The sequence below is a fragment of the Hyperoodon ampullatus genome, assembly GCF_949752795.1.
Source record: "Hyperoodon ampullatus genome assembly, chromosome: X".
NCBI lineage: Eukaryota > Metazoa > Chordata > Mammalia > Artiodactyla > Ziphiidae > Hyperoodon > Hyperoodon ampullatus.
This window is the reverse complement of record NC_136913.1, coordinates 64268765-64281984: the sequence shown is the minus strand read 5'-3', so window position 1 is coordinate 64281984 and position 13220 is coordinate 64268765. Positions and strand designations below refer to the sequence as shown.

Sequence of the window (13220 nt, the reverse complement as noted above, 5' to 3'; positions counted from 1 at the left end):
CTATGGAGAAATGTCTATTTACGTCTTCTGCCCATTTTTTGATTGGGTTGTTTGTTTCTTTAATATTTAGCTGCATGAGCTGTTTATATATTTTGGAGATTAATCCTTTGTCCGTTGATTCATTTACAAATATTTTCTCCCATTCTGAGGGTTGTCTTTTCGTCTTGTTTATGGTTTCCTTTGCTGTGCAAAATCTTTGAAGTTTCATTAGGTCCCATTTGTTTATTTTTGTTTTTATTTCCATTACTCTAGGAGGTGGATCAAAAAAGATCTTGCTGTGATTTATGTCAAAGAGTTCTTCGTATGTTTTCCTCTAAGAGTTTTATAGTGTCCGGTCTTATATTTAGGTCTCGAATCCATTTTTTTTTTTTTTTTTTTTTTTTTTTTGCGGTTTGCGGGCCTCTCACTGTTGTGGCCTCTCCCGATGCAGAGCACAGGCTCCGGACGCGCAGGCTCAGCGGCCATAGCTCACGGGCCTAAGCCGCTCTGCGGTATGTGGGATCTTCCCAGACCGGGACACGAACCCGTGTCCACTGCATCGGCAGGCGGACTCTCAACCACTGGGCCACCTGGGAAGCCCTCGTATCAATTATGAGTTTATTTTTCTGTATGGTGTTAGGGAGTATTCCAATTTCTTTCTTTTACATGTAGCTGTCCAGTTTTCCCAGGACCACTTATTGAAGAGAGTGTCTTTTGTCCATTTTATACCTTTGCCTCCTTTTTCATAGATTAGTTGACCATAGGTGCGTGGGTTTATCTCTGGGCTTTCTATCTTGTTCCATTGATCTATGATTCTGTTTCCGTGCCAGTACCATATTGTCTTGATTACTGTAGGTTTGTAGTATAGTCTGCAGTCAGGGAGTCTGATTCCTGCAGCTCCGTTTTTTTCCCTCAAGACTGCTTTGACTATTCGGGGTTTTTTGTGTCTCCATACAAATTTTAAGATGATTTGTTCTAGTTCTGTAAAAAATGCCATTGGTAATTAGATAGGGATTGCATTCATTCTGTAGATTGCTTTGGGTACTAGGGTCATTTTCACAATATTGATTGTTCCAATCCAACAACATGGTATATCTCTCCATCTGTTGGTATCATCTTTAATTTCTTTCATCAGTGTCTTATAGTTTTCTGCATACAGGTCTTTTGTCTCCCTAGGTAGGTTTACTCCTAGGTATTTTATTCTTTATGTTGCAATGGTAAGTGGGAGTGTTTTCATAATTTCTCTTTCAGATTTTTCATCATTAGTGTATAGGAAAGCAGGAGATCTCTGTGCATTAATTTTGTATCCTGCAACTTTACCAAATTCGTTGATTAGCTCTAGTAGATTTCTGGTGACATTTTTAGGATTCTCTATGTAAAGTATCATGTCATCAGCAAACAGTGACAGTTTTACTTCTTCTTTTCCAATTTGTATTCCTTTTATTTCTTTTTCTTCTCTGATTGCCGTGACTAGGACTTCCAAAACTATGTTGAATAATCATGGTGAGGGTGGACGTCCTTGTCTCATTCCTGATCTTAGAGGAAATGCTTTCAGTTTTTCACCATTGAGAATGATGTTTCTGTGGGTTTGTCGTATATGGCCTATATTATGTTGAGGTAGGTTCCCTCTATGCCCACTTTCTGGAGAGTTTTTATCATAAGTGGGTGTTGAATTTGGTCAAAAGCCTTTTCTGCATCTATTGAGATGATCATATGGTTTTTTTCTTCAATTTGTTAATATGGTGTATCACAGTGATTGATTTGCATATATTGAAGAATCCTTGCTTCCCTGGGATAAATCACACCTGATCATGGTGTATGATCCTTTTCATGTGTTGTTGGATTCTGTTTGCTAGTCTTTTGTGTCTATATTCATCAGTGATATTGGTCTGTGATTTTCTTTTTATTTTTGTAGTATCTTTGTCTGGTTTTGGTATCAGGGTGATGCTTTCCTCATAGAATGAGTTTGAGAGAGTTCCTTCCTCTGCAACTTTTGGAAGAGTTTGAGAAGCATGGGTGTTAGCTCTTCTCTAAATGTTCAATATAATTCACCTGTGAAGCCATCTGGTCCTGGACTTTTGTTTGTTGGAAGGTTTTTAATCACAGTTTCAATTTCATTACTTGTGATTTGTCTTTTCATATTTTTTGTTTCTTCTTGGTTCAGTCTTGGAAGGTTATACCTTTCAAAGAATTTGTCCATTTCTTCCAGGTTGTCCATTTTATTGGCATAGAGTTGCTTGTAGTAGTCTCATAGGATGCATTGTATTTCTGTGGTGTCTGTTGTACCTTCTCCTTTTTCATTTCTAATTTTATTGATTTGAGTTCTCTCTTTTTCTTGATGAGTCTGGCTAATGGCTTATCAATTTTGTTTATCTTCTCAAAGAACCAGCTTTTAGTTTTATTGATCTTTGCTATTGTTTCTTTGTTTCTATTTCATTATTTCTTTATGATCTTTATGATTTATTTCCTTCTGCGAACTTTGGGTTTTTCTTTTTATTCTTCTTTCTGAATTTCCTTTAGGTGTAAGATTAGATTGTTTACTTGAAATTTTTCTTGTTTCTTGATGTAGGCTTGTATAGCTATAAACTTCCCTCTTAGACCTGCTTTTGCTGCATCCCGTAGGTTTTGGATAGTCGTATTTTCATTGTCATTTATCTCTAGGTATTTTTGATTTCCTCTTTGATTTATTCAGTGATCTCTTGGTTATTTAGTAATGTATTGTTTAGCCTCCATGTGTTTGTGTTTTTCACGTTTTTTTCCCTGTAATTCATTTCTAGTCTCATAGCATTGTGGTCAGAAAAGATGCCTGATATGATTTCAGTTTTCTTAAATTTACTGAGGCTTGATTTGTGACCCAAGATGTGATCTATCTGGAGAATGTTCCATGCGCACTTGAGATGAAAGTGTAATCTTCTGTTTTTGGATGGAATGTCCTATAAATATCAGTTAAATCTATCTGGTTTATTGTGTCATTTAAAGCTTCTGTTTCCTTATTTATTTTCATTTTGGATGATTTGTCCATTGGTGTAAGTGAGGTGTTAAAGTCCCCCACTATTATTGTGTTACTGTTGATTTCCTCTTTTATAGCTGTTAGCAGTTGCTTTATGTACTGAGGTGCTCCTATGTTGGGTGCATGTATATTTATAATTGTTATATCTTCTTCTTGGATTGATCCCTTGATCATTATGTCGTGTCCTTCCTTGTCTCTTATAACATTTTTTTATTTTAAAGTCTGTTTTATCTGATACAAGTATAGCTACTCCAGCTTTCTTTTGATTTCCATTTGCATGGAATATCTTTTTCCATCTCCTCACTTTCAATCTGTATGTGCCCCTAGGTCTGAAGTGGGTCTCTTGTAGAGAGCATATATATGGGTCTTGTTTTTGTATCCATTCATCAAGCCTGTGTCTTTTAGTTGGAGCATTTAATCCATTCACGTTTAAGGTAATTATCAATATGTATGTTCCTGTGACCATTTTCTTAATTGTTTTGGGTTTGTTTTTGTAGGTCCTTTTCTCCTCTTATGTTTTCCACTTAGAGAAGTTTCTTTAGCTTTTGTTGTAGAGCTGGTTTGGTGGTGCTGAATTCTCTTAGCTTACGCTTGTCTGTGAAGCTTTTGATTTCTCCATCGAATCTGAATGAGATCCTTGCTGAGTAGAGTAATCTCGGTTGTAGTTTCTTCCCTTTAATCACTTTAAGTATATCATGCCACTCTCTTCTAGCTTGTAGAGTTTCTGCTGAGAAAGCAGCTGTTAACCTTATGGGAGTTCCCTTGTATGTTATTTGTCATTTTTCCCTTGCTGCTTTCAATAATTTTTCTTTGTCTTTAATTTTTGCCAATTTGATTACTATGTGTCTCGCCATGTTTCTCCTTGGGTTTATCCTGTATGGGACTCACTGTGCTTCCTGGACTTGGGTGGCTATTTCCTTTCTCATGTTAGGGAAATTTTCAAGTATAATCTCTTCAAATATTTTCTCTGTTCCTTTCTCTCTCTCTTCTCCTTCTGGGACCCCTATAATGCAAATGTTGTTGTGTTTAATGTTGTCCCAGAGGTCTCTTAGGCTGTCTTCATTTCTTTTCATTCTTTTTTCTTTATTTTCTTCCACAGCAGTGAATTCCACCATTCTGTCTTCCAGGTCATTTATCCGTTCTTCTGCCTCAGTTATTCTGCTATTGATTCTTTGCAGTGTAGTTTTCATTTCAGTTATTGTATTGTTCATCTCTGTTTGTAATTCTTCTAGGTCTTTTAGAAACATTTCTTGCATCTTCTTGATCTTTGCCTCCATTCTTTTTCCGAGGTCCTGGATCATCTTCACTATCATTATTCTGAATCATTTTTCTGGAAGGTTGCCTATCTCCACTTCATTTAGTGCTTTTTCTGGGGTTTTATCTTGTTCCTTCATCTGGTACATAGCCCTCTGTCTTTTCATTTTGTCTATCTTTCTGTGAATGTGGTTTTTGTTCTACAAGCTTCAGGATTGTAGTTCTTCTTGCTTCTGCTCTCAATGATTCTGAATCTGCTAATTTTTCTTGAAAATTTAGAACCAAAGCAATAATATAATGGGATATAAATTGGAATCCTCATAATTAAATTATATTTATGAAGTTTGCTTTATGTGCATTTTGCCATACTGGCCATTGTGGGAAGGAATTAAAGAGTTGCTTAAAAACTAAAAGAGTCAAGACTGATGCAGACAAACAAACATATATAGAAATTGAGAGCAATAGGGCAACTAAATGATGCTATTGTAAGAGCCTATTCCAGAATGGTTTTAGCCAATAAGCTAAATGGTTTAAATCTTTCTAAGAACCCCACTCCTATTTCTAATAGGGTTATTACCTTCATAAAATGTCTATGTCAGCTGCAGGATCTCATTGCCTTCATTTCCCCACCAGCCCTGGTGATGGACACTCTTTTCCTATGAGGTGTATGAATGAGTCGCAGAACCCATTGCTAGCAAATGAAGAGCCCTGGGAAGAAAATGAGGATGACAACCGAGGTAAGTAGGGTGAGAAGGAAGTCTTTTCTCCACTCAGCAGACTAATAAAGACTATGTTAACACAATGAATGTAGTGTAGTGAGAAAATAGTGTACAGAAATATTATATAAGCATGTCAACGTCATAAGGACCTTTGGTTGGAGAAGGGCAAGTATGGCCAGATTTGTTTAGCAAATATAGGTGGCTTAGGTAGGATTAGAGGAAGCGGGAAGGTTCCTTACCAGCTTTGTGATACTATAATTTATAACCAATCAGATAAATCAGGAAACATAATAAACAGTGTTGTGCCTGTTTGTAAACAATCCTGCCAGTTGTCACTTGGAGTGCTTTGCTTGAATTGATTCAATCAGTGGGTAACAGCTCACCTTTCTCTACCCTGGTTCATGCACATTGGCTAAATTTTCTTTAAAATCTCATTCCCATTCTGCTTTAGAATTGTCTAATACATGAAAAAATAAATGATAGTATATAGGGGCAAGGATATACATCCACGTAGTATACTTTTCTAAATGGCAGCCCTCAAAGGAAAAAATAAGGAGTCAGAACTTTGCCCTCCACCTTTCTCCCACCAGATTATTGAGTCGTCTTGAGATTTTTATGAAGAGCTAAAGTTAAGTTCTCATGTCATGTAACCCCATTGCCACCTATTCTTTGTCTCCATGCTTACTTCTGTGCCTCTAACATTTGTTTATGTTGTTAATAGCAGACTGGTCCCAATAATGCAGTAGCTGACAGAAATTTTGAGTGAGAACTTGTAGTAGTTATTACAAACTGTACATGGGATGAACGCAGCTGAATAAGGACACGGAAAGGCATTGACGTGGGGAGCAGAGGTGGGAAACAAGCCTTTCTAAAGGTTTCCCCACTTAGATGATCTAGTCCCAGCTTCTCTACCTGGAAGTCCAGTTTTAGAGTAAGGCATTGTTACTAGGACCAAGGAAGACAAAACTGTCCAAAATCTATAGTTAGAAAAGGAAGGAGTTCTTACCCAGCCTAAAGAACTTATACCACAAGCAGCTCCTTTACCTCACCCTGCTAACTCTTTATTGAAAAACTGACAGTATTTTGACCTACCATCCTTCAGCTATCAGACTTTTACTTACCGTGGTTACAAGTGATAAGCACTTTTATTTTGGTGTTAAGAAATCCAAACTCTAATAGAAATCATAGACTTCTAGTGTCTTAACATAGTTTGAAATATCTCCGCAATGGATAAAAGAACTATTCATATCTGAGCCTTGTTTTGGCAAGTGGAAAACTTTAATTATAGATGCAGTACTGCATTATAAAGAGGTTATTTTCTTGAAGTAGTTTTCAATGCCAGACTTTTTAAAAATAGTCAATCATAAAAAAATAGGTACACCATTTTATAGTTTACAAAGAACTTTCATATACTGTTTTTCATATCCTTTGTCTCACAACTGTCAGGTTAAGTAGGCATTATTATTAATACCATTCCCATTTTATAACTGAGGAGACTAAGATTTGGAGATGTGAGATAACTTATGCAAGATCACATAGCAAGAAAGAGACAGAACTTGGACTTAAAGTAAGGCATCCTGATTCCAAATACTGGATTCTTTCCAGTATAATGTTGTATGTGTCCTTTGGACAAATACACGAGACACAGTGCTGTGCTGTGGCTGCATGCCATCTTACTATATAATGCATTCAACTGCTTCTTACATAAATTGTAAGTCACAGAGTATAAGCCACCTATAGCTTTAGCAAGAACACTGTACCATCCTAAATAGGTGAGGTTTTTTAAAAGTCCATTGAAAGAGATTCACAACCCTCCTTTATCACCCATTACAGTATCTAACGAATTTAAATATTGGAAAACTCTCCTTTTTCTCTAACACACGTTCTCATGCTGTACTATTTGTCTGATTCTGTGTTATCCTCACTTACCCAAAATTTCTGTGCAAAACTGGTCATATACAAGTAGTCCTTGCACTTTTGACAACTTAGATTCCTGGGAAAGTTACTATAAGTTAAAATTTCGTGTATTGAACTTAATTTCTTTAAGGAATAATATCAGGGTTTCAGTCCTAGCCCCAAATATAATATTTAGTTTACTATAAATTATGTACTTGTACATTATATAATGCAAAGCATTCTAAAATGTATATAAATTGGTAAAATAGGGAAAAAGTATAACCTGTTAAGAAAATACGTAATATCATAATCAGGAACTATATACAGTCTTTATCTTCTTTAAAATCCCCACCTTAATTTATTTTTTATTACTTTGCATTTTATTTATTTATTTATCTATTTTAATTTATTTTAATAGAAGTATAGTTGATTTACAATGTTGTGTTAGTTTCCAGTGTACAACAAAGTGATTCAGGTATACATACATATAAATCTATTTTTTTCATTCTTTTCCCTTATAGGTTATTACAAAATATTGAGTATAGCTCCCTGTGCTATACAGTAGGTAGGTCCCTGCCTTATTTTAGTACAGCAACATATGAGGTAAAGGAACACCTTTATGAAGTCAAGAGATTTAAAGAGACTTCTCTGATGAGAATTAATGTACACATGCATAGAAAAAATGTGCAAATCAAAAGTGACAGATCGATGTATAATTCTGAGGAGATTCTCTTTGGCTTTTATGACATTTTATTAACTTTAACAATAGGAAGAATTCATGAATATACAAATCATTAAAAGTTGTAAAACATATATAGAATAAAATCCCTTTTGACTACCGCTGGCAATTCTGACCCTTTCATCACTTATTACCATAATTTTTCTTCATTATTTTTTGGTATGTTCTTTTTTTTAAATTTAATTTTTATTTTATGTTGGGAGTATAGTTGATTTACAATGTTATGTTAGTTTCAGGTATACAGTAAAATGATTCAGTTATACATATATACATCCATTCTTTTTCAGATTCTTTTCCAGATTCTTTTCCTATATAGGTTATTACAGAATATTGAGTAGAGTTCCCTGTGCTGTATAGTAGGTCCTCATTGATTATCTATTTTATGTATAGTAGTGTGTATATGTTAATCCCAAACTCCTAATTTATCCCCCTCCGCCCCAACTTTTCCCCTTTGGTAACCAAAAGTTTGTTTTCGAAGTCTGTGAGTCCATTTCTGTTTTGTAAATAAGTTCATTTGTATCCTTTTTTTAGTTTCCAAAAATAAATGCTATCATATATTTGTCTTTCTCTGTCTGACTTACTTCACTGAGTATGAGCATCTCAAGGTCCATCCATGTTGCTGTAAACAGCATTATTTCATTCTTTTTTATGGCTGAATAATATTCCATTGTATATATGTACGTCTTTATCCGTTCCTCTATCGATGGACATTTAGGTTGCTTCCATGTCTTGACTATTGTAAATAGTGCTGCTATGAACATTGGGGTACATATATCTTTCTAAAATATGCATCTCTCTGGATATATGCCCTGGAGTGGGATTGCTGGATCATATGGTATTTCTATTTTTAGTTTTTTAAGGAACCTCCATACTGTTATTTATAGTGGTTGTACCGATTTATATTCCCACCAACAGTGTAGGAGAGTTCCCTTTTCTCCACACCCTCTCCAGCACTTATTGTTTGTAGACTTTTTGAGGATGGCCATTCTGACCAGTGTGAAGTGAGACCTCAGTGTAGTTTTGATCTGCATTTCTCTAATACTTACCAATGTTGAACATTTTTTCATGTGCTTTTTGGCCACCTGTATGTCTTCTTTGGAGAAATGTCTATTTAGATCTTCTGCCCAGTTTTTAATTGGGTGGTTTGTTTTTTCGATATTGAGCTGCATGTGCTGTTTGTATATTTTGGAGATTAACCCCTTGTCAGTCACTTTATTTGCAAATATTTTCTCCCATTCTGTGGGTTCTCTTTTCATTTTGTTTATGGTTTCCTTTGCTTTCCAAAACTTTTAAGTTTAATTACTCCCATTTGTTTATTTTTGTTTTTACTTTAATAATCTAGGAGGTGGATACAAAAAGATATTACTGAGATTTATGTCAAAGAGTGTTCTGCCTATGTTTTCCTCTAAGAGTGTAATAATATCCAGGCTTACATTTAGGTCTTTAATCCATTTTGAGTTTATTTTTGTGTATGGTGTTAGAGAATGTTCTAACTTCATTCTTTTACATGTAGCTGTCCAGTTTTCCCAGCACCACTTATTGAAGAGACTTTTTCTCCATTGTATATTCTTGCCTCCTTTGTCATGGATTAATTGACCATAGGTGCTTGGGTTTATTTCTGGGCTTTCTATCCTGTTGCATTGATCTATATTTCTATTTAATGCCAGTACCATACTCTTTTGATGAGTGTAGCTTTGTAGTATAGTCTGAAGTCAAGGAGCCTGATTCCTCCAGGTCTGTTTTTCTTTCTCAAGATTATTTGGCTATTTGGGGTCTTTTGTGTTTCCATACAAATTTTAAAATTATTTGTTCTACTTATGTGAAAAACGCCATTGGTAATTTGACAGGGATTGCATTGAATCTGTAGATTTCCTTGGGTAGTATAATCATTTTGACAATATTGATTCTTCCAATCCAAGAACATGAAATATCTTTCCATCTGTTTGTGTCTTCGATTTCTTTCATCAGCATCTTACAGTTTTCAGTGTACAGGTCTTTTGCCTCCTTAGGTAGGTTTATTCCTAGGTATTTTATTCTTTTTGATGTGATGGTAAATGGGATTGTTTCCTTAATTTCCCTTTCTGATCTTTCAATGTCACTGTATAGACATGCAACAGATTTCTGTGTATTAATTTTGGATCCTGCAACTTCACCAAGTTTATTGATTAGCTCTAGTAGTTTTCTGGTAGTGCATTTAGGATTTTCTATTTACAGTATCATGTCATCTGCAAACAATGACAGTTTTACTTCTTCATTTCTAGTTTGGATTCCTTTTATTTCTTTTTCTTTTCTGATTGCCATGGCTAGGACTTCCAATACTATGTTGAATAAAAGTGGCAAGGGTGGATATCCTTGTCTTGTTTCTGATTTTAGAGGAAATGCTTTCAGCTTTTCACCATTGAGTATGATGTTAGCTGTGGCTTTGTCATATATGGCCTTTAGTATGTTGAGGTAAGTTCCCTCTATGCCCACTTTCTGGAGAGTTTTTATCATAAATGGGTGTTAATTTTGTCAGAAGCTTTTTCTGCATCTATTGAGTTGATCATGTGGTTTTTAGTTTTCAATTTGTTGGTGTGGTGTATCACACTGATTGGTTTGTGGATATTGAAAAATCCTTGCATCCCTGCAGTAAATCCCACTTGATCATGGTGTATGATCCTTTTAATGTGTTGTTGGATTTGGTTTGCTAGTATTTTGTTGAGGATTTTTGCATCTATGTTCATTGGTGATATTGGCCTGTAATTTTCTTTTTTGTGGTTTCTTTGTCTGGTTTTGGTATCAGAGTGATGGTGACCTCATAGAATGCATTTTGGAGTGTTCCTTCATCTGCAGTATTTTTGGAATAGTTTGAGAAGGATTGTTAACTCTTCTCTAAACGTTTGATAGAATTTGCCTGTATAGCCATCTGGTCCTGGACTTCTGTTTTGTGGAAGTTTTTAAATCATAGTTTCCATTTCAGTACTTGTGATTGGTTTGTTCATATTTTCTATTTTCTCTTGGTTCAATCTTGGAGGGTTGTTCCTTTCTAAGGATTTGTCCATTTCTTCTAGGCTTTCCATTTTATTGGCATAGAGTTGCTTCTAATAGTCTCCTATGATCCTTTGTATTTCTGCAGTGTCAGTGAGTAACTTCTCCTTTTTCATTTCTAATTTTATCAATTTGAGCCCTCTTCCTTTTTTTTCTTGATGAGTCTGGCTAAAGGTTTATCAATTTTGTTTATCTTTTCAAAGAACCAGCTTTTAGTTTCATCAATCTTTTCTATTGTTTTCTTCATCTCTATTTCATTTATTTCTGCTCTGATCTTTTTTATTTCTATCCTTCTACTAACTTCGGGTTTTCGTTGTTCTTCCTTCTCTGGTTGCTTTAGGTGTAGCATTAGGTTGTTTATTTGAGATTTGTCTTGTCTCCTGAGGTAAGATTCTATTGCTATAAACTTCCCTCTTAGAACTGCTTTTGCTGCATCCCATAGGTTTTGTGGGGTTTTTGTTTGTTTTGTGGTTTTTGTTTGTTTGTTGGCTGCACCATACGGCATGCAGGATCTTAATTCCATGACCAGGGATCAAACCCATGCCCCCTGCATTGGAAGCACAGAGTTTTAACCACTTGACCACCAGGGAAGTCCCTGTGTCCCATAGGTTTTGGATCATCGTGTTTTCATTTTCATTTGTCTCTAGGTATTTTTTGATTTCCTCTTTGCTTTCTTCAGTGATCCATTGGTTGTTTAGTTTCCACATGTTTGTGTTTTTTATGGTTTTTTCCTTGTAGCTGATTTATATTCTCATAGAGTTGTGGTCAGGAAAGGTGCTTGGTATGATTTCAATTGTCTTAAATTTACTGATGCTTGCTTTGTGGCCCAGCATGTGATCTATCCTGGAGAATGTTCTATGTGCACTTAAGAATGTGTATTCTGCTGCTTTTGGATGGAATACTCTTTAAATATCCATTAGGTCCATGTGGTATAATGTGTCATTTAACGGCTGTGTTTCCTTATTGATTTCCTGTCTGGGTGATCTGTTCATTGATCTAAGTGGGGTGTTAAAGTCCCCCACTATTATTGTGTTACTGTTGGTTTCTCCTTTTATGGCTGCTAGCATTTGCCTTATACATTGAGGTACTCCTATGTTGGGTGCGTATATATTTACAATTGCTGCATCTTCTTCTTGGATTGATCACTTGACCATTATGTAGTGTCCTTTTTTGTCTCTTATAACAGTCCTTATTTCAAAGTCTATTTTGTCTGATATGAGTATCACTACTCCAGCTTTCTTTTGATTTCCATTTGCATAGAATACCTTTTTCCATCCCCTCTCTTTCAGTCTGTATGTTTCCCTGGACCTGAAATGGGTCTCTTGTAGACAGCCTATATACAGGTCTTGCTTTTGTGTCCATTCAGCCAGTCTCTGTCTTTTGGTTGAAGCATTTAATCCATTTACACTTAAGGTAATTATCGATATATATATTCTTATTGCTATTTTTTTAATTGTTTTGGATTTGTTTTTGTAGGTCTTTTTCTTCCCTTTGTCTTTTGTTCTCTTGTGATTTGAAGACTATCCATCAACTATTCCATCAACTATCCATGAGTATTCCATCAGCCTGGTTTGAGAATCCAGTAGGGAACTCCAGGTCAGGATCAAGCCCTAGGGTACACAATAATTATGCACAACCTATTCCAGTTACTCTATACCAATGTATTAACTATGACAAGAATGATATTTTAAAAGAATCCAGCAGAAAAGAGCCAAGCTTTCCTTAACTCACCAAAACTGCTTTCTAGCTGTAGCTAATGAGACTGAAAATCAACTATATAATTTTGATAATTTTATTATTCCAGGTGAGATATTTTTATCAAGTTAAAAAGTCTTCATATGAAAAACAAAATTTGCTTGAATTTGCTAATACAACTTTCCAGTGTTAATGATAACCAGGGCTTGAAAGAATTAAACTCCTTGTCAAATGCTGGACACTTATCCAGGAATATATTGACGTCAGACTCTAGCATATTATATGCTTTATATATAGCATAATTTCCTACTCCTTTGGGTAAAACTTTTTTTGTATGAGATCATTAGTAACTGCTCAAGGTAGAAGGTTTCTGATTTATTTATTTTCAATCTGGTAGTTTCTGCTGCTATGATAAATAACCTGTTATGAAAAAGAACAGAAGAAATAAGCTAGTATAATTTGAGAGCATATTAAGTGTATGACATTGAACCCATAAGGGACATTATGCATTTTTGTGTCTGAACTCAAGTGTCTTGCATTTATTTGGGAAGATAAGATACATACATGAAAAGTTGTCTTACAAAACACAATACAGGGTATGTTATTGACCAAATAAATAGAACCATAAAATTTGTCCTATAGGAATTCAAAGGAGAGAATGGTTCTTTTAGTCTGGGCTAGTCAGGAAAGGCTTTATAGAGGAAACAGAATTTTGGCCTTAAAGATGAGATGGGATTTGGATTTGTGGCAAGGAATGAAATGGCAGAAGTTAAAAGGAAAATCACAGGTTATAATGCATGAGACCCCAAGCTCAGTGAGGAGGATATGAAGAAGAAAGTAGCCTAGCTCCAACAAAGAGTTTGAATGGTAGTGGATTGGATGGGAACTACTTGAAGTCATA

The 13220-nt window shown here is 35.3% G+C and overlaps 1 protein-coding gene across 1 annotated transcript in view; it reads left to right on the top strand.

Moving 5' to 3' along the window:
- The window catches only part of ZDHHC15 (zDHHC palmitoyltransferase 15), a gene marked incomplete at both ends in the record, with an annotated part of 104218 nt that overhangs the window by 83765 nt on the left and 7233 nt on the right, over nt 1-13220 (top strand). Inside the window, one exon of the mRNA XM_079727310.1 lies at nt 4877-4980. Coding sequence (XP_079583436.1) covers nt 4877-4980 — 104 coding nt within the window. The remainder of the gene's footprint in view (nt 1-4876; nt 4981-13220) is intronic.